The 25,392-nt window shown below is 37.1% G+C and overlaps 1 protein-coding gene across 1 annotated transcript in view; it reads right to left on the bottom strand.

The window, feature by feature from the left end:
- Positions 1-3,023: 3,023 nt before the first annotated feature.
- LOC102255881 (chromosome unknown open reading frame, human C10orf107) overlaps positions 3,024-25,392 on the bottom strand; it is a 110,721-nt gene continuing 88,352 nt past the window's right edge. The window contains exons 6-8 of the mRNA XM_014538740.1: positions 10,016-10,138; positions 9,453-9,593; positions 3,024-3,414 (exon numbers count right to left, since the gene is read on the bottom strand). Of these exons, the coding sequence (XP_014394226.1) occupies positions 3,340-3,414; positions 9,453-9,593; positions 10,016-10,138 (339 nt within the window). The 3' untranslated portion in view covers positions 3,024-3,339. The remainder of the gene's footprint in view (positions 3,415-9,452; positions 9,594-10,015; positions 10,139-25,392) is intronic.

The following is a 25,392-nucleotide window of genomic DNA, read 5'->3' as shown; positions in this document are numbered from 1 at the left end:
TACAGATCTAAGTTCAAAACCTGGTTCTACCATTTACTGGCTGTGTGGTCATGGGAAAATTACTTAAAATTTCTGTGTTCCAGTTTCCTCATCTGTAAAATAGGTCAAACCTGGGTTTGAAGCCCTGATCCATCAATTATTGTGCAACGTGGGTCAAGTTAATAATCTTTTAAAGCTTCAGGTTTCAGAACTTGTAAATAAAACAAGGCTAATAATATCTATCTGTCTATCTTAGGTTTATTAGGAAAATTAATACATATATATGTATAATTTAAGGATATATATATATATAAAATTTGCTTATAAACATATGAAAGGTGTTCAGTCCATTTTGAGTAAAACAATAAAAGCAAATTAAAACAATATTGTAACATTACTTTTTATCTATCAAAATATCAAAGATAAAAAATTGAGCAATGTATGCTATTGGTAACAATGTAGAGAAAGAGTTTTTTTCATACATTGTTGGTGAAATATCTTTGGAAGCCACTTTGATCATATCTATCAAAATTGGAAATGCAAATAAAATTTGACCTAAAAATTTATTCCTTTAGGAATTCACTGTACAGGTATAATCAGGATACAATCATCCAATTGTTTAAATGGGCAAAAAATACTTTTCTAAGAACTTACTAGAAGCTATAGTTGCCTTGTAGGGAGAGAAATGAGGTGAAATGAGAGAAGCTAGGGTGAAAGGCATTTTTCATTGTCTACACTTTTTAAAAATAATTGTGTGTAAGTACATATATTTCTTTATCAATTTGAAATTAATTTAAAAGAGCAGAGACTGTGAATTCAAATTTGTAGCTACTGCTACTATGATTGCTCTTTCTCTTTTTATTATTAGGTATGAAAGTTAGGCTCCCACAGAGAGCCCTGGCTCTCCAACATGGAAGATGTAGGCCAGCAGGGTGGCAATGTGGTTACTGTGGGAGGACACACAGGTGTTAGTGGAGAGGCAGAGAAGGCTAGCAATTCTGGGCAGTGGGTATTAAAAATGAACAGTGGCTTTGTGGTATCCTCAAAGGTAAATGGAAACCAAATCTTAGAACAAACATCCTTTTAATATGTATTTATTGAATCCACATAACTACCTCAAAATAAGTATTATGCCCATTTAACAGATGAGCAAATAGAGGTTGAGCAGCCTATCCAAAGTCACACACTAGCCATTGGTGAAACCAGTATCAGACTTTGGAAGTCTTACTCCAGAGGCATGCTTTAGGCATGCTCATGTGCTTTAGGCACAATCCTATATAATAAAAGGCTAACATGCAAATTGTCCCCTCGACTAGGAGTTCGACCGGGAGTTCGACTGGAAGTTCGACCAGGGGTGGGGCTGGCCTGGGGGAGGGGCTGTGGGAGGTTGGTGGGCTGGCCCCGTCCCCGATCGCTCCCCCAACCGCCCACAGCCCTTTCCCCCGGCTGCCCTCGCCCCCGATTGGCCCCCCGACCCTGATCAGAGGCGAGGCTGGCCAATCAACCTCCCGCGTCCCCTCCCCTGGCTGGCCTGGCCTGATTGGCCCCGATTGGGGCGGGCCGGCCGGACCCCATCCATGCACTGGGCCTCTAGTTATAGTATATTGTCTCTGTGTAGTTTTTAGGGATCCTGCTGCAGTTTTTAAACAGTTTTGGACTCTTACAATTTTTTAAAATTATATTTTTATTGATTTCTGAGAGGAAGGGAGAGGTAGAGAAAGATAGAAACATCAATGATATGAAATCATTGATTGGCTACCTCCTGCATGCCCCCAATTGGGGATTGAGCCTGCAACCTGGGCATGTGCCCTGACCAGGAATTAAAGCGTGACCTCCTGGTTCACAGGTCAATGCTCAACCACTGAGCCACACCAGCCAGGGTGGACTCTTGGTACCTTTGCTCAAAATAAGCACTCTTGGAAATGCAGGTCCACTCTGTGCCAACAACTGCATTTGAAGCTCTTTGGTGATTTCTAGAAGCTCCTTTATTCCCGGTTTGTGGTTTCTCTAACTTCACTTCTGTTTTCCCTGGAGAAAAAGACTGCTTGATGGAATTAAGATATGTGAGCCCCCCTAGTGCTCTGCTGTGGCCATGAACATTTCAATTAGTGAAGACAGCTCTAGGAAAAAACACATCTCAGCACATCTCCAGGCCTTCCGGTCTTGGAACTACATGAGCAATAGACATGGTTTCATCTTAAGGACGTCGCTTACACTGCTGATCAGTGTACTTAGAAAATTACCAAATGCTGCCAGATCTGCCTCTCCTCCAAATAAACACATTTTGGGAAATCTCTTTGGAGCTGATGGAGAAGGTAAGGTTATATAGCCTGAGGTTAGAGCACAGACAGAACATATCCAGCCAAGTACCACCCAGATGCAAGTACAGCTGGTTCCAGTATAAACTGGAAACTATTTGAAGGAACTGTCCCCTCCCAGCAACCTCTCCATTCTGAAATACTCCGAAGTCTAAGACATTTGGAAAGGGCCTAAGTAATAATTACTTTAATTTGTCCAACTAGGGATAATCAGTTGGTAAATAGATATTTTTCTTTTGAAATTACATTTTAATAAAGGTATTTAAAGGCTTGAGATGTTTTCAATCATTCTACTGCAATATAATGGTTAATTTTAAGAGCTCTGTGTTTGATTTGTAGTTAAGATTTTTACGGTCTATATATAGGTTGGTCTTTAATAACCATTTATACATTGCTTCTTTTTATATAGGTCATGTATTCTCCTGGGAGAGTAACAAGATTAGAAATAACAAATACAGTACAGAATAAATTAAAGTGCTTCAAACTGCATTATGTAATTTCAGAAAATTGGTTTCACACTGAAATGTTCAAATAAGGAAACCAAATGATTTAAGAAAAAATCCCCTAGTAGATGCATTTGAATAGCTTTTGTTTAGTGAGTTTTATACTTCGTAGTGTGGTAGTAGTATCTGTCCACAGTGCTTCATTTATGGGGTAGTGCTATGGGTCAATATGGATAAAATTATCATTATTTGTCTGTATTTAAAAATGTTGGCTTCATTCTCCTTGAAGATGAATAATATTCATTAGTCAAAATGTCAAAGGAGTATTGTAATTGTATTTATATATATATAATTCTCCAAACTCTTGTATACAAAATGTTCTTATTACACTCAATGCAATAAATTCAGAGGCTGCTATGGGACAGGAGATAGCAAAATTGGGGCCAATGCTTTTCTCATTACTTACGATAATAAAAAGTGGGGCTTGGTTTTCCTCTCCCAACTAAATAAAAGAGATACGATGCTCTAGAGAGTCTATTATTCTGACTGGTTTTGTTTGTTTCTGTGAAGTTCAGCATCACTCTCTTTGTACCGAGTCCTCAGGCCTTTTTCAATTTTTCTATTCGTGCATTAAAGGCCTCTTCCTGTATTTGCAGCTTTTCGTTTATCTCGGCCTGTGAAGACAATCATAAAAAAGTGGTTATGATGGAGCTATCTTTCGCTGCACATTGTCTTTGTGGTTTTGACATACTATAGTGCCTAAAGACAGACATTATCCCTCACACACCTTCCTGTTTTGCAGACATAGCCGTGTTTCAGCCTGTAGTGATGTGATAACACTTTATCATATTTCTCTGCACATTCCCAATGTATAGCATGTCTGCTATGAACAGGAAGTGGTATTTGGACAGCCATTTTTCACATAGCCTTGTGTTGGAAGATAGGATAATTTATCTGTATTTTCAGACAGACTTTACCAAGAAGCATCGAATCAGAATAACTGCTCAGGGCTCAGTTATTGCAATGTTGTTGGTCTCCCCACTCCTTTGCAATAAATGTTTTTGTCTCCTGTGTAGTACATTCTAAATGGGATCCCAGAAAGCTTCTGTTGTGAAATAGCAACACAAATAATCTCATGATTAGAACAATTTTCTTAATTAAATGTATTCATCAAACATTATAACTCTTGGAATTATGCCACTTGGTGGTATAGTTTGGGTAGAAAAAAGTCAGTGATTGCTGACAGGTTCTAGTGTTTGCTGCAGCTGTGATAGCATTTAGCCTCTGGCAGTAATATTCCGTGGACTAGCGTTGCTACCTGCACATTTCCAGAAATACTTCCACATTAACTGAACATTAGTAGCCCCGGAAATGTCTGCTCTTCTTCGTGATGGATAATAAAATCATGTGTAGAGAAACCAGCAGTGGGTGATGTGGTAAAATTGGTGTTTTTGTTTAGATGATTTAAAAAAATCTACAAGTGTATGAAGAGTAGTTTATATGTGTTAATTACTAATTCAAAGTTTAGAATGTTTATATCTATAACATAATTTCAAGTTTTCAGGGTAATTATACTTTAAGGAACTCTTATTAATTTTATGTAGAAATTTTAAAAATCAAATACTGTTTTGGTCCAGCTATACCTTTCCATTCTTATTTCTTTCTTTATGAGGATAACTATAATAGATAGTTTTGAAATACTACATCTTGGTTGCCTTATCTGATGAGATTTTGTTTTACCTTCACAGTAAGGACTAAATATTTCTGAAAAGATCACGCTGGTGTCAATTCTAGATTCTTGTGTAATGCGAGAGTATCAAGTGATTTTGTTGTTGTTGTTATTGTTCAAGTATTATCAAGCCTTGGATCAAGTTCTGTCTTCTGGTTTTCCATTTTGTCCTTTCTTGGTGGTAGAGTGAAACAGCCAAAGAGGGATGAAAATGGTACTCCAGGTTACAAAGGAACTCTGTCATTTTTTTAGGAATCTCTAATCCCTCAGGCATGATTAGGGGAGAGCTAAAAGGAGCACACAGGTCTAGGAGTGTGGAGACCTAGGGATTAGTTTAGCTATTGTAGCCTTGAGCAAGACACTTGACCATTTAGGGTCTTAGTTCTTACCTGAAATATTGAGCAGTTAAAAATTAAGTATTAAGTTAATATTACATGCTAACTTTTAAATTCATAATTCCAATTCCTAATTTTGTGATATATTCACCATTATATTTCAGCGACATGATGTTATGAAATATTTTTTAAAAATGTTACTCCTATTTCTTTATGCCATGCACATTAGTCTATATAGGGATAAAATGGTTGGAAGAATAATGTGGTCACAATTCCAAAGGATTGGGAAGTTTGAACTAAACTGACTCTTCCCACTTTCAATAATAGTCCCATGTTGCATAAGGACATTTTGGTCCAAGACAGACTACATATATGACAGTGGCCCCATCCTATATAATAAAGAGCTAATATGCTAATTAGACCAAACAGCAGAACGACCGTCCGGACGACCTTCCGGACGACCTTCTAGACAAGGCTGTGAGGGGCTGCGAGGGCCGGCTGGGGCTGTGAGGGCTGAGACCCTGGCAGGAATTTTGTGCATCGGGCCTCTAGTGAGATTATAATGGAGCTGAAAAAAATCCTATCACCTAGTGATGTTGTAGCCAGTGTAATGTTGTAGCATAGCACATTACTCACATGTTTGTGGTGATGCTGGTATAAACAAACATACTGTGCTACCAATCATACAAAAGTACCAGAGGCCCGGTGCACAAAATCTGTGCACTCGGGGGGGGTGCCCTCAGCCTGCCTGTGCCCTCTCACAGTCTGGGAGCCCTTGGGGGATAGCTGGCAGTTGGACATCCTTAGTGCTCTGTGGAGGCGGGAGAGGCTCCTGTCACCGCCATTGCGCTCGCCATGAGCCCAGCTTCTGGCTGAGCGGTGCTCCCCCTGTGGGAGCGCACTGACCACCAGGGGGCAGCTCCTGCATTGAGCGTCTTCCCCCTGGTGGTCAGTGCACATCATAGCGACCAGTTGTTCCACTTTTCAGTTGATTTGCATATTAGCCTTTTATTATATAGGATATAGCACATACAATAATGTACAGTGCATACTACTTGATAATGATAATTAACAACTATGTTACTAGTTTATATATTTAATATACAACCCTTTTTGTTATTATTTTAGAGTGTTCTCTTTCTACTTATAAAAAATGTTTTGTTTCACAGGCAGTGGACTCATACATCTCATGATTACTGTGTTTCTTGATTGCATCATTCTCCCTTGTACTTAGTTTAATCTTGTGTTGTTTTGCACAGTAACATGTTGTATAGGCTTGTAGCCTAAGAGCAATAGGCTACATCACATAGCCTTGGTGATGTAGGCTCCATGATGTTTGATGTTAAGTATACTCCCTGATGTTTGCACAATAATATTACCTAATGATGCATTTCTCAGAATGTATCTCTGCCATTAAGCAGTGGATGATATAATGTGTTCTATGCCCATCAATAATCTCATTTCTTTTCAACTAAGGATAGATGTACTATCATCTATCAGCTTCTGTTTCACTGTCTTACCAGGGTTTTTTCACATTAACCTGGAGACCTTTCTGGTACTTCACTGAAACAGAATTCATCTACACAAGTGTGGGCTTTGGGGAAAAGATTCCTGGAGGTAAGGTGCACACCTCACAGAGTGGTGTACTGACAGTGGGGAGTTACGTTTAAGATCACCACTGTAGTGATCAGACTTCAGTTCAGGCACAACCAACAGAGCCGGACGAAAGACTCCTTGTCTGGTCAAAAACAGGTTGTCGTTGGTCTACCATCTCTCCTGGTTATTCCTTAGAACCCTGCTGAACAGACAAGCTACCCCACACCCACTAGGCTTGGGTATGCTCTATTTCCTTTCCGGAAGAATGGGAAACATATGCCCTGGTTCAGTAGCCTCTCAGTGATCACTTCCTTGAGGTGATCTCACTCGGGTTTTCTAACCTGGAAATTCAAGTGGACCTAAAAATCTCTACAGTCCCAAGATGGCAAACTTCCCTCAAGGTTTTCACTTTATTTTACCCTGTTGCTTAGACTGAGCCAACAGCCAACATTTAACAGCAAGAATTTAGTGTTAGCATTCATATTTCTCTGAAATGTAATTCTTTAAATATATTAAAGTTTGCTCCATTGGGTATAATCTTTTATTATACAATAAGGGGCCAAAATAATTTCATTTTCAATGTATCTTTAAAATTAAAATAACTAAACTATATAACCTTAAATGTTTGCTCTATTCAGTATAATTTTAATTAACATCTCCAGGCCAAGATAACTTCATTCTTTTTTTTTCTTCATTCTTAATAAATCTCTAAAACTATAAAGTGAGTCAATGGGAAAGTAAGTGAATTAATATACAAAATTTAAGGATTCACACATTTTCAGAAATTTCTGAATTACAGGAAGTAAAATATGCCTATAACCACACTAGAGAAGGAGCTCTGGGAAAAAATTGTACTTAAAACATGATTTCTCTACTGCCTTTTCCTCCAAAAAATATAATAATTATATGACTTTTAAAGTAAATGAGAAGAAAAACTATTGGAAAATTTTAAGCAGTTTACAATTAATAATTCAGGAAATGTTTCTACAGCAGGCCAGTGTATTCAGGCCTACACACACTGGCCACTGGCATGTGGCTACCTTTGAACAGGGATGCGGCAGTTTTAAGAGCCGGGACACTGGGAGGTAGGTTTTTGAATTGGAAAATAACTTACCATCTAAAACAGGGGGAGAAATTTAGGTAAGCAGACAGTAATTACCCAACTTGGAATCAGACCAAGACACAAGGGCAAACACTGAAAAAGTGCCACACCACGGGAGTATTAAAATCCAAAGTAGTCTGGTCGTGATATCAGAGGTTATGTGGTTTTGTGGATAGCTCTGGAATTCAAACTAGAACCCAGTTTACAACTCCCATTCAGAGTCTTTCATCAGCTTCTGACCTTGGAAACTCTGGACAAATGACTCAGTTTTCCTGCGTCTCTCCTTTTTTAATTTATTTGTCAGAGAAGTGCCTGCCTAATTTGCCTAGAGTTTACTAGAATAATTGGTAGAAAATACATAAAAGGATTTACTATCTTGAAGCATTGCATAAATCCACATCATCATGTCATTTTATTGAAAAGTTGGCAGTAATTTGGCCCAGGCTAATCCCTGAATCCACTTAATATGGAAATGATCGTAGCACCTTCTCCTCTGGTCCAGATTCTCTCTATGTCTAATTATACTATTTAGATGACCCAACTATTGAACTTCCAAGACCAGTTAAGGATCGCTGCAGGCCAATGGACAATCATGTACATATACAGCAATCATATTATTTTGTTTACAGAGTAGTGTTATAAATACTGCAGACTCTAATATTAAAAAAAATCAATAAATAGTTAAAAGCACACTCACTATATGGAATATGGCCTTGGTAAAGATGTTTTCAATTTTTCGGGCCTGCAAACAATTCTATTACTGTCTAGTAGTTCCTCAGCAATAATTTCAGAGCCACAGGATCGCAAAGGAGCCCAGGGCCATGATTATACATAAACTATATTTAGATGAAATGTTATCACTTCTAAAAAGGAGATATGTTCTGAACTCAGCTTGATTCAACTGCACTCTGCCCTTCCACACAGTAACCAGTTATTACATTCATGGGGTTGTTAACAATACAGCTTTGTGTAAAACGTGTTCTTCCACTATTTCTGGTAAACACTAAATACTCTTTATTAAGCCAAGAACTTTGGCTGATTCTGTTGGCATCAAATCATTAAACGTTCATGTAAATAGTGCATTAACATTTGATGATTAAACAGTAACAAGGTATGCTTATGCCAAGCTAATCTTTTGCCCTTTCTAAATTAGTTGTTAATACAGTGTGCTTTTTATATACAGTCTCATGCTCAGATATCAACTAAATCTTTCCCTACGATGCATTAATATTTTAAACATGCAGTCGACTGTCTTATTGATTCACAGTCATTTCCACAAGAAATTATAAATCCTCTCAAAATATGCAATTCACTTATTTAATCATTTTGCCTGGGCAATGATGCAAGTCTTTGTCTAGAGGTAGAAATGTGCTTTTTTGGATGGGAAAAAAAAATTAAGCATAAAGCTAAGCCGACTGATCCATCATTGGCAATTGCTGCTGAGCTGGCTGTTGCCAGCACCGTTTTCATGCATCCATTGGTATAAACTGTGTAGCTATTAGTGCGATGTGAAAAGGAGCAAACTATTTGAGGAGTTCAAAGACTTGAAAACTTCTTTTAGAAATTTGGTGCGAAAACTTAGCTGAGAATTATGCTGTGATCTTCAGTGTTTACTGCTTTTAGCAATGTACTCTAATTACTCTCGCATGAGCGATTTTGTTATGACAAGGCACCAAGTCTTTACCATGTTATTTTTTTGGGTTTCGATGCTGAATGATTTTTCAAACTGATAACACTCACTACACTATGTGCTGTTGGCGAAGTTATTTTGTGATCTTATTGAGTCTCAGATGACTCAACTGAGAGTTATGTGGAGAAGTTAAATTGAACTCTTCCATCATAAGCGATGCTCTTGCTAGCTGAGTGTAGGTAGTGCTTACAGACATTAAGGATGAGGTTGGCTAATTAACCAGTAATGAAGTAAGCGAGCACATTATCAAGGCTGAGCACCTGAATGCCGATTAGGATGTCATCTGTGACTTGGGCAAGCACGGATTTTATATCTTCAATGGTGAGACCAGCTAAAGCATCTGTCTCTGAAGTGCTGGCTGCTGGCTGGGACTCCACTGAGACTTGTTCTTGATCCAATATCTAGAATATGGAAAGTAAACAATGTTCAGGTGATATCTAGAGCATTCGGGGATTTATATGGAGCCTCAAACTTCTGGGTCATTTGCTACCAGGAGTGATGTCAATCTGCCAGGAGATTGCAATTTGACATCATCCTGCATTTTCATTATGAGCATCATGACAGATCAAGTCATGGTGCTAACCGTGCTTGCTTTGAGAAAGTGAAGGTGGAAACTGGGGAAGATGATGGGGTGGAAAAGATTAAAATTCCTGAACCAATCTCAGCTGGCCCACCTGCGAATCAATGGTAAAACAAATATTTATATTTAGCTGGGGAAAGTCACAAGGGAGAGAAAAATGGAAGAATATTTGCTTCCTTTCCTCTCACCCTTAGAAAGTCTCATGCTGAGATAGGTTGAATTAAGAGACAAAAAGAAACATACCTTCATTTCTGTATCCATTGTTGGGGGTGGCTCAATGAATGTTGAGTAAATATCAAATGAGATTCCTTCTTCTAGAGGGTTGGGGAAAAGGCCGCCTGAAGACTTGACGACCTCTACCATTTGCTGGAGGGGAAGAAAAGAGCTGTATTACGATAAAGCCTTTTGTGTGTAACCACAATTTACAATTTCAGTTCTGCATCTGATAATTAGCATTTTATTCTACCCACTGTCTAATTCTCTTTCCATCCTATGTGGTTTAGGACTTCATTTTGTACTTCTCTGAGCTTTCATTGTTCATGGGTCAGTATCCCCTTCCTCCTGCTTACAAGCTCTCTGTACGCAGAGACCATGGTTTAGATCCCCTGTATTTCTTCTCAAAGTTTGGCAGAGGGTTAGATGCTTAAAACACTCAATAACATCCTGATTGTGATAGACGTTACTCAGCGAGATATAGTTGTTCTTACAGGCCACAGTGAAATGGCCATCAAGAACTTGCAAAAGGCTCTAGGTTACTGTATAAAGCCAGCACACAGTAAATCAGAGATGCTTGGAAAATCAACCAAGAGCACAGAGGGCAAGGCAAAATTTCACTGTGAGCATTTAATAATTCTATAGCAAGAGTGTATCAAACAGAGGAAGAGGGATCATGGTTGGTCAACAGTAGAAATGAAGAAACAGGAATTAAAATGTCAATTTAAGTCCTGGCTGATTAGCTCAGCTGGTTAGAGCATCATCCGATACGCCAAGGTTGTGGGTTCGATCCCCAGTCAGGGCACATACAAAAATCAACCAATGAATGCATACATAAGTGGACCAACAAATTAATGCTTCTGTTTCTCTCTCTAAAAAAAAAAATGAATAAATTAAAAAAAAAGAAGTCGGGAGAGAGAAAGAGGAGACGAGGGCACTGATTTCATTAAACATCTGAATCATTTTATTAGTTCCTCTTGTTCTGATTCTATGTTGAACAACCAATATTTTGATTATAATTTGACTTTCCATCTCTCAAATGATCTATAAAGATATGTCCACTTTTGTGCTCTGATTCTCTTGCTTATCACATTCCTTACTGTAAATCAATAAATTGATGTTCTAGTAAGCTCCATGATCCTGTTTTTGTGGCCCTGAGATGACGCTATCCTATTTGCTGACAAAGTCAGACCGTGAGCCTTACAAGTTTGTAGACAATACTCTGCAAATGCAAAAATTCACCAAATAATTACCATCCCCTGAGGCCTGGAAAAGCCCTAAAATCATTATATATTCATTTCTAATTTCACAATAGTTTAGATAAGCTTATATAATATTTCATCACTTAAATATAACTATTTATTTTTACTTATATGGGTTTTGAAATGTACTGGAGGCTAAGTTATTGCTTGGTCATACCAATGTATCTTACATTGGATTCATATTTCTAACTTTAATTTGATTTTATAGAAAGTTGCTGCTTAGTATACATATAAAGTAGGAATGAAGTATCCTAACTTTACAGTCAAGTGAATTGGAAACCAAGAGATTAGATGACTGGCTTAGTCAAATAATTGCTAGGTCTGGGAGTTAAACCCTGGTGTGCTAACTTCTTGGCCTATTCAGTTTTCAGTAAACTGGAATGTGTCATCATGTTGCCATACTTGGAAATTACTGATGTTATTGAGCACTTAATCTCTATTCTGTTAGATGACATCATTCCAGATTGTTTATCTTAAGTTGACTAAATGTTAATCAAAATAGAACATCAAGAAAAAGCATATCAGAATGATTCTTTTCTCTCATCACATTCATAAGCCCCAGTTTTTTTTTTCCTAAATGGAGGCATTTTCAGCTTCCTACAAAATTATTTGTACCTTTTTTTACCACGCTTGTTTTTTCATCCTCCTACATTTTATATTGCTCTTTATTTTACTAAACTAGGACAATGAAACAGCTAAACATATTTTAGTGTCCTCTGAAACATTATAGGTAAAATAAATAAGCAGCACATGGGAATACAGAGACAGGGAAGAGGACGAGTGGAACAGACTTTAATATAGGCTGAGAAATAGAAATATGGGGGGAGTCGTGGTGGGTGAGACATTGAAATAAGAAGAGAGGAAGAATTGAAGGGAGGTTACTGAATTTCCGGCAGGCTTGGAGAAAATAATCCTGAGCTAATGCGCAAGATACAAGTATGTCCTTTTAATGAAGCTGAAATGTCCTTTTATTTGTTGCTGTGGCATATCTGTCCCACTGCTATACACTTCCATATACAGGCTAGGCCTTTCTGCTAATTCTCTCTCACCTCGAGGTGGAAGTTCTCAATAGATTCCCTATTCCCTCTCCATCCTGTTAGCAGATTCTACCATCTGCCCACCTGTGTCCCATCTTCCATCAGATTATACACTTAAATGTAAGCAGATATTTGTGCTCAACTCTCTCATTTTGTCCTTCCCAGCCCTCCCTGTGGTTTGGATTTCTTTAGAAAGCTAATCTGAACTACCTGCCAATGACCCAGTGCTCCTGGTCTTTGGCACTGGGGTGTGTGTACTGGGTACACACTTGGAAACTTGGAGCTCCTCAGGTCCACATCATTTCTCTGGTGGAATGAAGCTCCCATTTATCCCTAGAACCTGGAGCTCTGACTGAGAGTTGAGCTTTTCTTCTACTTGACTTTGAGTGTAGCTAATACAGCTAGTCACTTGATTTACCTTGTGCACAAAGCTGGAGGGGGGGAGGGGTAATTTCTTTTCTTCAGGGTGTTTATACTATCAGGGAACCAAACCATAGTTACACTTTTCTTTAAAGATTTTTTTTTAATCTTACACTTTTCTTTTTCATGAAGAGTTACATTTGGCTGTGTTAGTAAGGTACTGTAAGGGAAAACATATCCTAACTTCAGATGAGGGTAAATACAAAGCTGTTTAACTAATTATAAGAAGGTATACAGTCAAATATAGTTTACAGAAGCATCACAGTGATTTTTTTTCCCCATTAAGTGGCATTTAAAAAAAAACAGTTTAAGAAAAATTAGAATCAATAATTGTGGTGAGAGCACAGAGCCAGCAAATATGTTTAAATGAAACCGTCTGATGCAATACTTTCTTTAAAAAAAATACAATTAGGCCTTTGTATTTTTTTTTTAACAAAACCTCATGTTTTACAACATCACTGGTTCTGTAATAAAATCTATTTAAAACAGGGAGACATGGTCAGCTTTATTAAGTTAGATTTTCTGAAAGAACGTTATAATTTCCTCAGTCTATGAATAGTTGAAGCAAATTAAATAAAGCTAGTTTTATAACTATTTTTATACATTCCTATAGAATTGTAATTGTCTCATATTTTTTTCCTCAAAAGCCTAATATGTTACCTCTTAAATCTAGAAAAATAAAAAACAAAAAAGGATCAAGTATGTTTATTAAAAAAACACTCCTGTTTGGTACCCTGATTTAGCAACCTCCCTTTCTCTATAAGAGAATAGCACCCATAATCTTCAGATCAAGAAACAAAGGGAATGACTTTAAGTGACTTGCCCGAGGCCTAATGCTGAGATTAAAACTCAGGAGTTTCTGATTATACACATACATCCATTTGGCCAAATGATTGGTTTTGCTTGACTTTCAAATACCCCCTAAATATTACTTTGAATGTAAAGCAATAAATGTGTTTCTCTTGCCATTTTTGAATGCTTGCACACAAATGGATATAATAAAAACAATCATGTTGTTCCATGTGAATGCCATTTATATTTTTTCAGATAATGAGCAGACCATTTGAACCAAGGTGAGTACATTAAAAGCTCTAATAAAGAAGAGAATAGATTTCTAAACTGAATAATCGACTGTTAAGTGAACATACAATAAATAACATCTACAGATGTGGTCGCTAGAAAATTAGTTTTATATAGCTTACCAATACACATTTCCCCCAGATGTTATCTGTTACATGAAAATTAAGTTAGTTATATTGTTCATTACGTGTACATTTCATTAGTGTTACTTAAGACAGTTTACATTCCAAGCTTTAGTTGAATCATGCTATGGTATTTAAAGAATATAAAGTAAGTGGCTTTTTGGCATAATTTAATACTTATAAGAACAAAATTTCATTATCAACCATTATGTAGCTTAAAAAATATCCAAGAACTTTACTTACAAGCCAAACAATATCACTAAAAATCTTTTAAGAATTTACATATTCAGTAGGAAATGGACCTCTATCATGGGAATCAATGATAAGAATTTTGAACCCTCTTGGAACTAAGTACAGGGTCAGTTTAGTTTTAAAAACATACTATACAAATTAAAGCCTGCTTTCAGATCTTACTGTGCCTAAGAACTATAAGGATTTTATCTGAAAAATGTTACTTCATGCTTTCTTTTTCTACTTTATGTGATAACATTATTAATAGTATTAACTCTGATTTATTGTTTCTCTGTTATTTTTTGTTATTTTTTGTTTATTGCTATTTATTTATTATTTTCTCTGGAGAAAGTGCAGGTGATTGGTGGGTAGTGTTTGTACTGCTGAAATCTATGATTAAGGTGTCAATTACTAAATTATTCAAAATATTAAAAATGTAATTGAGATGACAACTTTCCATTGTTTTAAGTGGCAGAAAGCAAGATAAATCTGTTAAACCCCTTTGGAACTAGAGGAACACATACAAAACACTGGCTTGCTTGAAAAAGACATTTGTTTGGAATTATCAAAGGATGACTTCATGTGTAAATCAGAACTTACTAAAAAATGTCAAAGTTTCAAGTAGCAAACTTTATTGCAAACTTTTCCCAGTACAAGGAAAAAAGGCATACAAATTCCTGTAATGTTTTAAGTATTTTCCCCCCAAAGAGAAAGGCATTACTAATTTGCAAGTCTAATTAAGAAGAACTTGTGTGGTTCTGGAAATTTTAACAAAAAAATGGTAACCCATTGCCCACAATATACCGCACGTAAAATAACATATGAATGCCACCTGCAAAATGCAATAAACTCTGCTAATGTCATACTGAGGCCATAAATTTAAAATCAAAAGAGAGTAAATTCAAAAGCTATGATTATCAGAGAAACTAAATTAATTCATTTCTAAAGTGTTTCTCTTTTGTGTTCAGGCCATTACAAACTCTTAATATATCCTGTAAATGTAGAATATCAATTCTGCTATGAGATCCTCCTCCCTCTTTGCATTTTTGACTTGGAAATAAATTTGCAAATGCAGCACATTAATTTTCTTTCCTATGCTTAATATGCAGTATTTACATTTTGAAAAGGTTTAGAATGTTGCCAGGCTTCTGCAGAGTATGAATAGACATCTAATAGCAACTTCTATTTTTACTCACAGCATACTGGTAGTTTGAACATTTATAACTTAATAGAGCATTGAGACCATCAGATCCACATGCTAATCACCTAAACAGTGAACGGTAACACAGTACAAGTTAGGACAGGAAATGAAGACTACCCCTTCCAGCTGAAGCTGCGAGAGGAATTCAAGTTGGCAGGCCACAGTAAACCAATTTGCAACCTGGCTAGGACACTCCAGTTAACACCTCGTGCCCATTTTTATTTATATGTCTTGATTTGATCTTGTTTAACTTGGGCTTGGAATTTAAAAAACTAAAGTTAGATAATTAAAGAAACTGATTCCAGATTATTTTAAACATCTTCAGTATTTCAAGCGTACTTCTGCTTCAGGCCAACACAATTTGAAAAGAAATCTGAGTACTCCTATCTTAATGACCTAAGAAAACAAAATCCTCTCTAATGAATTTGAAAAAGAGTACCTTCTTAAAGTAAATGCAATTTAAAAGGGAAAGATCTGGCTCCTGTGCAAACATTTCCCAAGGGATAGAACAGTTCTTCAGATGCCCAAATACTTTCTAAAGATGGTAATAATCTGGAAGATAGAGCACTGCATTATAGGCTTATCCTTGGCTCTCTTCCTAACTGTCAGATGCTAAGAAAATCCCTAGGCCTCAGTTTATTTATCTGTAAAAGAAGGATAATGATAATTGCTACCTGGCTACTTCATCGAATTATTTCGAGCACAAATTAGATAATGTGGGTGAAAATAATGGAAGTTCTTCAAAGGGAAGCTATTATTAAACCCAAAGGTGTGTTATTATAATTACTGTTATTATTGAAAGGGTCGTCTCTCTAATGCTAGCATTGGAAAACAGATTAGAGTAGCCACACGGAGGACACTGGCCCATGTTATTTCTATATGTAATTGTTAATATTGCCCAAGGAGTCTAATGACCTCAGAAGAATTTGTTAATGAGGACATGCTATCAACCCGTTTCCACACAGCCAGTCTTGATAATATCAAACATATATTCAGTCCTATCTGATTTTAAGAATTCTGTGGACTCAACTTCTCTGAGACCTGGATAGCATGGCATAATTAGGTAGTTTTGTGGCATGGTCAGGACTAAGGCAAATCGCCTATTTAGAAAAGGAGAGTGTTTACATCTAACTTTTAAATGAGAAAATCTGTCTTTCCCCTTCGTAGCTCAATTTATTCTTCTTTTTATCTTTTGTTTTTCAGAATCCAGTGTGGTCTGTGGTTGCCCAGATTGAGTTCATTTTTAAAAAATTTCCTTCAACAAATTTCATCAAAAGTAAAGAGTTAGGGCATAGAGGGCAAACTTTCAACAAGTCCTTCTTTTGAAAATTGAAATACCAGAGATCTTGAAATTGCTAAATTCAAAACTGTACTTTTTATTCTTAGATTGACCTTATCCTCCAACTTCCTCAGTGTGAGAGACGGAAAGTATGGTAGGTTCCATTATAAATACTTAGCAAACAACTAATGCTTTTCAAAAATATTTTTAGAAGCCACTCAGAGTATATTTGTTTAGCTTACTAAATTATACTCTAAAAGGCATATCCTTGAACTCAGTTGTAAACTATTTCAAATAGTTCTAATCATGGATAAATTTTTGTTTGGTTTCATTTAGAGTGTTCTATTTAAATTTTAGGTTTTAAATATTTAAAGTATTTAAAACATTAATAGGAAATACTCTAAATTATCTCTTGTTTTAAGAATTAGAAATTAAGTATCAGTATCTGTCAATTATAATAATAAAGATGAGTTTGCTATTATCTTTGTGGAAAACCTGTTTTGAATTTTATATATATAAAAAACCAGTGACCAGAAACCATAACAACCCAAACAACCAGTTGTGCCAGCGAACCAGCCGATGGGGGTGGGGGTGGGGTGGGCTGACAGGCCAACCTCCCGTGGCCCCTCCCCCCAGTTGCCCCACCCCTGATCAGCCTCCACCACCCCATATGGGGGCAGGGCCAGCTGACCAACCTCCTGCAGCCCCTCCCCCCAGCCAACTTTGCTCCTGATTGGCCCCCCACTCTGATCAGGGGCAGGGCTGGCCAGCCCACTATCAGTGGCCCCTCCCCCAGGCAGCTGTTTTTTTTTCGCCCACCCCATTCAGGGGCAGGGCCAACCAGCCCACCATCCACAGCCTCTCCCCACGGCCGGCTCCACCCTGATCTGCCCCATCACCCCAATCGGCCCGAGGTCCCAACCCCCAAGCCAACTCCACCCCCAATTAGCCCCCTCACACCAATCAGGGGCGGGCCAGCCGGCCAACCTCCCACTGTCCCCTACTCCCGACAGGCCCAGATCTGATCTGCCGACTGGGGCTGGGCTGGCCAGACCTCCCGTGCACAAATTTGTGTACTGGGCCTCTAGTCAAATATAAATTTATATTTATATTTTATATGTTGCATTTTAATTACATTCTAAAATAGCTTATATGAAGATGAAGCTATGTCATAGCCTTTATATTTGAGAATATTCCTTTTGAACAAGTTTCTATAATTTGCAGAAATCAGATGAGCCAATAAGTCCCAATGGTTGAAAGAGAAACTACAATGGAAGAATCCTAAGTACTTGATTCCAGTCTTTCTCTTTTCATGGGCTTCCCTGTTTTTTTTCACAGTTTAAACTACCTGAGTAAGAGGAGTCTGAAACCTTTTGGATGAAGTATACATGTAATTTACTTAATTTCAAAGCATACTGAGTGAACTGCATTTCAGTCCTGAAGTCATCAGTTAGAATAAAAAAACCTTAAAACTATATTGAAACTCATGTAGAAATATAAAGCTTTTTTAGACAAAAAGAGAATGTTTGTAAAGTACTATGAAACCTTTAGAGAAGTCAACATAATATTATTCCTGTCCTCTTAGACCCAAGATGTCTATTTTAAGTAATCTGACATTAAAAATGTGCTGACAAATATAGATTAAAAAACAACACAGGAAGTTGTAAATCAGTTGGTAACCCTTAGCATCAAGGAAATAAGAGACCATGAAAATATAGGCATTTGCTTTAGTCAACCTCAACCTTAATTTTTAACTTAAGAAAATTTGCAGAAGGCATGATGTTTACATTTTGGATATTTTACTCATAGTTTGTGTGTTTCCTTTTTCTCCCTCTCCCCACAGCTGGCTCCACCCCTGATCTGCCCCATCACCCCAATCGGCCCACGGTCCCAACCCCCAAGCCAACTCCACCCCCAATTGGCCCCCTCACACCAAACAGGGGTGGGGCTGGCCTGCCAACCTCCCACAGCCCCTCCCCACAGCCGGCCTGGCCCTGATAAGGCCCTGATCAGGGCGGGCCAGCTGGCCAACCTCCCACTGTCCCCTATTCCCGACAGGCCCAGATCTGATCTGCCGACTGGGGTCGGGCTGGCCGAACCTCCCGTGCACAAATTTGTGTACTGGGCCTCTAGTCAAATATAAATTTATATTTATATTTTATATGTTGCATTTTAATTACATTCTAAAATAGCTTATATGAAGATGAAGCTATGTCATAGCCTTTATATTTGAGAATATTCCTTTTGAACAAGTTTCTATAATTTGCATAAATCAGATGAGCCAATAAGTCCCAATGGTTGAAAGAGAAACTACAATGGAAGAATCCTAAGTACTTGATTCCAGTCTTTCTCTTTTCATGGGCTTCCCTGTTTTTTTTCACAGTTTAAACTACCTGAGTAAGAGGAGTCTGAAACCTTTTGGATGAAGTATACATGTAATTTACTTAATTTCAAAGCATACTGAGTGAACTGCATTTCAGTCCTGAAGTCATCAGTTAGAATAAAAAAACCTTAAAACTATATTGAAACTCATGTAGAAATATAAAGCTTTTTTAGACAAAAAGAGAATGTTTGTAAAGTACTATGAAACCTTTAGAGAAGTCAACATAATATTATTCCTGTCCTCTTAGACCCAAGATGTCTATTTTAAGTAATCTGACATTAAAAATGTGCTGACAAATATAGATTAAAAAACAACACAGGAAGTTGTAAATCAGTTGGTAACCCTTAGCATCAAGGAAATAAGAGACCATGAAAATATAGGCATTTGCTTTAGTCAACCTCAACCTTAATTTTTAACTTAAGAAAATTTGCAGAAGGCATGATGTTTACATTTTGGATATTTTACTCATAGTTTGTGTGTTTCCTTTTTCTCCAGTAGGCTCATAAATTATTACAAGGAAACATGTTGTCACAGTTATAAATATTTCCCTCTCTGCTCGGCTCCCTCCCCCATCCCTCCCCCTCCTTTTTCAAATCTCCCCTAACTGGTTCTGTTAAGGTATTAGGCACTCTTCCTCGGTCAGCAGGGCATGATCTTCTTTCTTCAGAGGAAACTGCTGTCAGTTACTCTTCTGTGCCTGACATTCTAGAAACAGGGCTCGTGCAGGAAGCACCCCACCCTTTCCTTCGGCAGCCCCTTATTATGTACACGGGGTGTCATTATTTTAATGACCTGAAAGGAGTCATGTCTTCCCAAGCAAGAAACAGCTCTAGGTACCCGAAGCTTCTGAGGCTTTTCATGGAATCTGAATTCTTGGAAATCAACTTCAAAAGTGATTTTGTAGACAATGGTTTATACGGCAATAAATTTTCTCAAAAAAGACCTTTCATTATAATCTGTAAACCATGCTAGTTGAGTTAAAAACAAACAAACCAAAATAACAACAACTCTGAAAAGTTTACATGGTATCTTATTCCAGATCTGAACGTTTCAGAAATCTGAATTATTTCCCCTTACATGGTGTGGAGTCCTGGCTTGGCCCTGCCACTCAACAAAGAGTATGTCTGAGATGTGGCATCTTTACTTGTAAAATTAGGTGGTTGGATTAAGTCTTCTCTAGTCTCGATACAGATGTTATAACCTAATTTACTAAATTTCAAGTGGCTTTTCCTCTCCAAACAAGACTCAAAGTTGCCGGTCAGTGAAGATCCTCAGGTACAGTATTTTTCTCTTGTGATGTAGAAGAATATTTGGATCACACACCCAGTGCTTACTGACATTTTAGACAGGCTGAAGCTTGTCCATCTATTTCTACTTAATTATCTTCTCCAAACCTGCTCCTCCTCCATTTCCTTAGCTCTCAATGGCATCAGCAGCTTTTTGGTGACCGGACTCAAAACCCTGAGGTTGTCTTCAGTTGTTCCCTTTCCCTCTTCCCCAACATTAAGTCAACCACACGGCATTTTGGGGGCATCTCCGTGATGTCTGTTTCATCACAATGACCATTGAATAATCCAGGGGCCACACTGTTTCCCATGGGCCATCTCCTCCACCCCTGGCACCCCCAGCCCCAAACAACGTGGATGATACCCATTCGACTTGTGGCAGCACTTGCCTCCATCCAGGAAAATGAACATTGATGATGGGAAAAAAAATAACCCAAAATAAAAACAACTTTTACCAGTATTTACCAGAACCTACTCTGATTTTGGCATTGGGCTAGTTAGAAAGCACATTATAAATATTAGGTCCTTTAATTCATACTGCATTGTGAGGAGAGGTTTTATCAACCTCATTTTTTGAATGAAGAACTTAAAGCTCAAAGAGGTTAAGTGACTTGGTCAAGGTTACACAACTAGAGAACAACGAATTCTGTCAGAACTTGAACTCAGATCTATTTGACTCCAAAGCTCATGCACCTAGTCCTTAGGAGTAAATGGAATCCCACTGGCTCTTTATGCTCCCCCCAAAAAATATTTCTCTCCAGTTTCTATGTGAGTAAATAGAGGTTTGGGAAAGTAAGATGATAGATGCACAGTAGGAATCTGGGAAATTCAGAAAGCGAATTTGTTCACTGGTTCCTCACAGCATCGCAGTGCATTGTTCCAAAGTCAGTCAATGAAAGTAAGGCAGAGAGGACTGATTTTTTTTTTTTTAAGACGGCAAGATATAAAAAGCATCTGGTTTATAGAGAAATCTGAGAACTTAATTCATTCATGTAAACAGGAAATATAGGAGCATCAGTTTGCTTTTGGTGACTAAAACTGCATGTTCCTGCTCAAATAGCAATTTGTCCTATTTGTTGTAATTTTAATTACTATTTTCTTTGGAATCATAGTTTGTTTTTCCCCCCCTAGGAACAGGCATGTAGAAAAACAACCAATAACCTAGACAGTTAAAAAGCACATTGAAAAATGAGTATGATTGTGTGAACAAGTCTCTTGTGATTATCCTTCCGCTGTGTGCTGCAATGTGCTATAAATCCATTTCCATATTTTTCATTAACACCTAGTTCCAAAAAACTTTCTGGAGGCCATTAAAATCACAAATGGGGGGGAAAACAAATTTTTATCAGAAAATTGACTGTAGACTATTTTGGTGGTTTTTATTATTTTTACATTTTAATGATTAAAATTAAATATAGTTCAATTACTCATGACAGAGGACAGTGGAATAATTTTCACGGCTGATATAATTTTGAAGTCAAACCCGGGTTTGACTTTATTAGTTCTGCTGTGGATGAGTGTCATTGTCCATCCTGCAGCTCTAATTCCTGATCACTTCCATCCATTCATAAAAGGAATCAGACAGCTGTACCAAGTTACACTTCTCCTAGAGACCTAGTGGTGCTTTGGCTTTATCTCAACAGCATTCCTATCGGGACTGTAGTGTTGCTTCTGTCCCATGGATTTTAGGCATCTATTTTCATAGTTTGAATCATTCATTTCTTTAATTTCTTTAATGGGAAAACAGAATGCATGAGGATTATTTGAAAATTCATTGCACCAAAAAACCTGTATCATCTGCTATTTTGAGACTTTTTTTTGTCCCAAGTAGAAGGTGTAACTGCGGCTCTCTGAGGATACTTACACATTCCTGGTCCCACAGCAATGACCACTGTTTCCTATCTAGAAAATAGGGGTAACAATAGTTACCAACCACATGCATTTTTGTGAGGATTAAATCAATATGCATAAACCTCTTAATTTAGTGCCTGGCATGTAGGAAGAGCTGAAAAATGTGAAGTCTGTTTTTCTTTATATTTTTATGTCACATATTTATGTCTATAATGATGCTAAACAAAACTCTCCAAGAATAGGGACTTGGTCTCTTTTGTTCCCCACTTCACTGCCTGGAAGGTGGCTGATAAATATGGGAAAGTAATAAATATTTATTGAATACTTAACTATAAGAAGTCATCATGGACTCATGATCAAGAGATCATTGTACCACTACTTTTCACCCTGTTATACAGTCTAATGAGATACAGGGCACTATTTAAGATTTTTTTCATTCCAGTCTCCTCCCCTCATTATGACCTATAACTCAGGATGCTCCTCATCTGGGGGGTCCAGCCCAGCTCCTTGACTTTACCTATTTCTCCCCTGCTTGGTGGTCAAGTTCTTCCTGTCCATGTTAGATGGAATTAAGCCAAATGAATAGATTGTGGTGGTAAGACTGGAATATTAGGATGAGTATAGCCTGTTTCCGATGAGGAACTTGTTCAGGCCAGGAAAACCCTGGAAGGATAATTCTGATTTTCACACTTGTATGAACACAGCCTTGGTATGAGGGGTTGCTAATGAAGCCAGAGAATCTGGCCCAGCATGTTAATTTCAATTCAGGGAACTTCCAGGTATTTATAAATAAATTCCATACATTAGGCAACTGATATTTAGATAAGAAAGTCAGAAAGCACATGCTGTAATATAGTGCTTCAACAGATTATAATATCAACCCATTCTAGCAACGCTAACATAATTGAAGTAATCAAAAACAAGCAAGGACAATGAGCTACTGTTTCGAAATTCTTCTGCTAGAAATAAGAAACCAGGACTAAAACTATGCAAACAACAAAGGCACATTGCAAAATTAAGCCATAGTATTAATGGGGTTTATCGAATTATATAATCTACAATGAAGCCATAACAGATTTCAGATTGGATACCTTTGGAAACATCAGTCACCTGATTATCATCGTTGCCCTAAGAGAAGATGAAGGTTTACTTTGAAGGATCTAGTATTCAAGGCAATTTTGAAGAACAGATAGAGTATCAAAATATTATGAAAAAACACATTCAATTTCTTTAGCTTCTGTATCTATCTGAAACATTTTATTTTGTTTGGCTCAGCAATGACGGTAAACACTAAGTAATGATGGGAAAGATAATATTTTACAGTAATTCTTTAGTCTAAAAAATACTCCTTGCCTTATGTTTATTTTGCTATAATTAGTTTATTTATTTGCTTATTAGTAAATAATTTTATTTTTATTTTAGACACAGAAATACAATATTGTAACTGATTTATTCTTTTATGAAACTGATCTTTCTATTGGTAGATCGTAAGATATTATTTTAATAAGATTTTTTAAAGCATTTGCTGTTATATCTCGGAACTTCGGAACGTCACCATCTTACTAGCATCTGTCAGATTTAATCACCCACAGAACTACCTTATAAAGATTATCTTATCAGAAAAAGTGTCATCTTGTGAGCTTAGGTGTGAGAATTGCAAAATAAAGCTGAGCTACACTAACAACTGCTGTGCTAATTTATTATAAATTATGGTTTTTTTTGTTTGCAGATATAAGACATGAGAAGTGTTTCTATTTTAAATTCATTTCCTATTATTTCAACATAAATACCAAACAGCTCGAAAAAAAGTGAGAACAGAGAATATTCCTTAAATAGGTTCTAGTGACAGTGAAATTTATTTTCTAAGCTATCGGTACCAGTCATGTCATTCTGTTCTAGGTGCAGAAACCAGGCAGCACAATTAAGACAAAGCATGTATGCTTAGAATGCTAGATGGAAATTGCTGATCGTCATATGAAGAGTGATGATTTATAGGATATGAACTGGAAATAATTGCATAGCAAGCTGGTCTACAACAAAGCTTTAATTCACTGGGCTGACACTGTAAACTCATAATGTGTCGACCTGGCACCAGCCATGATAGATTACAGCTGTTCACAACACATAAGCATGTCCTTTTCATGAACATTCTGGGAACCATGGTTCAGATGACCCCAGTAAAAACAACTGCAATGGTTTTAACCAAGCTGGTTCCCTCAGAAATGTAAAAACCATGATGAGTCATTATATTATTAAAATTCAGAACCAGGTGGCAATGAATCACATGAAGTTATCACCTCTAAATCATCAAAGAGTATAAATTGGGTTCTATAAAGTACCATGAGTCTCAATGCATTTTAACAAGCTTACTTCTTATATAAACATGATTTTATTAATATATTTATTCTTCTTATTATGAAAACTAGAGTGAAATTTAGTGGCCATAAAAGTGAAGGGCTAATGTTGCTAGCTTGAGCCAGAAAGAGTATAGGCCTGTATTTGTATACTGCTTTATTTATGTAGCTCTGCCAATAACTTTTGACCTATATTTGTTCTTATGACTCAATGCCAAACATGGGAATTTGTATGATTCTTAAAAAAAAATGCATTAGTGGACTGGGCATGTGGCAAGAAACACTCAAATTTATTGTGTTTTTTAATCTAAATTAGAATTTGAACTCTGGTTTCAAGAACCAGTTGTGGGTCAACCCAACTATTTTGCACACACCCCTCCACCACTTTTTAAAAATACATATCTACTGGATTTCAAATAAAACGGGGTAAAAATACTATTTAAGAAAAAGTAAAAAAAAACAACAACAAAAAAACACTTTGCTGGGTTTGCTGTGAGCTAGTAAGCTTTATGTTGTACCCGATCACATATTTAAAAGAAGAGTTTTGCCTCTTATGTAAGATTTAGATATCAGTTAAATTTAATTGGTCTGGGTGCATGCCATCTAGGCAGACATATCATAGGCAGATTTCTGCCTTCTCAGGGGTTACAGTCTAGAAGTGGAGTCAAAAGGCAGGGGATATAAATACCTATACAATCAATTATAATAATATGTGAAAATGGCTACAAGTGGGCTAGATTAGGGTACTATTGAGTCATTCACACTTTTTTTAGCTGACAACTGAATGATGTACCAGTGAGAGAATCAGACAGACAAGGAGAAGAGCTGGAAGGGAAGGGCATAGTGGGGTATGTGTCAGCTAATTATTTTTATTTTTATTTATTTTTAAAATATATTTTTA

The sequence above is a fragment of the Myotis brandtii genome, unplaced genomic scaffold (assembly GCF_000412655.1).
Source record: "Myotis brandtii unplaced genomic scaffold, ASM41265v1 scaffold196, whole genome shotgun sequence".
In the NCBI taxonomy this organism is placed as follows: domain Eukaryota; kingdom Metazoa; phylum Chordata; class Mammalia; order Chiroptera; family Vespertilionidae; genus Myotis; species Myotis brandtii.
This window is presented reverse-complemented; position numbering and strand designations above follow the sequence as displayed.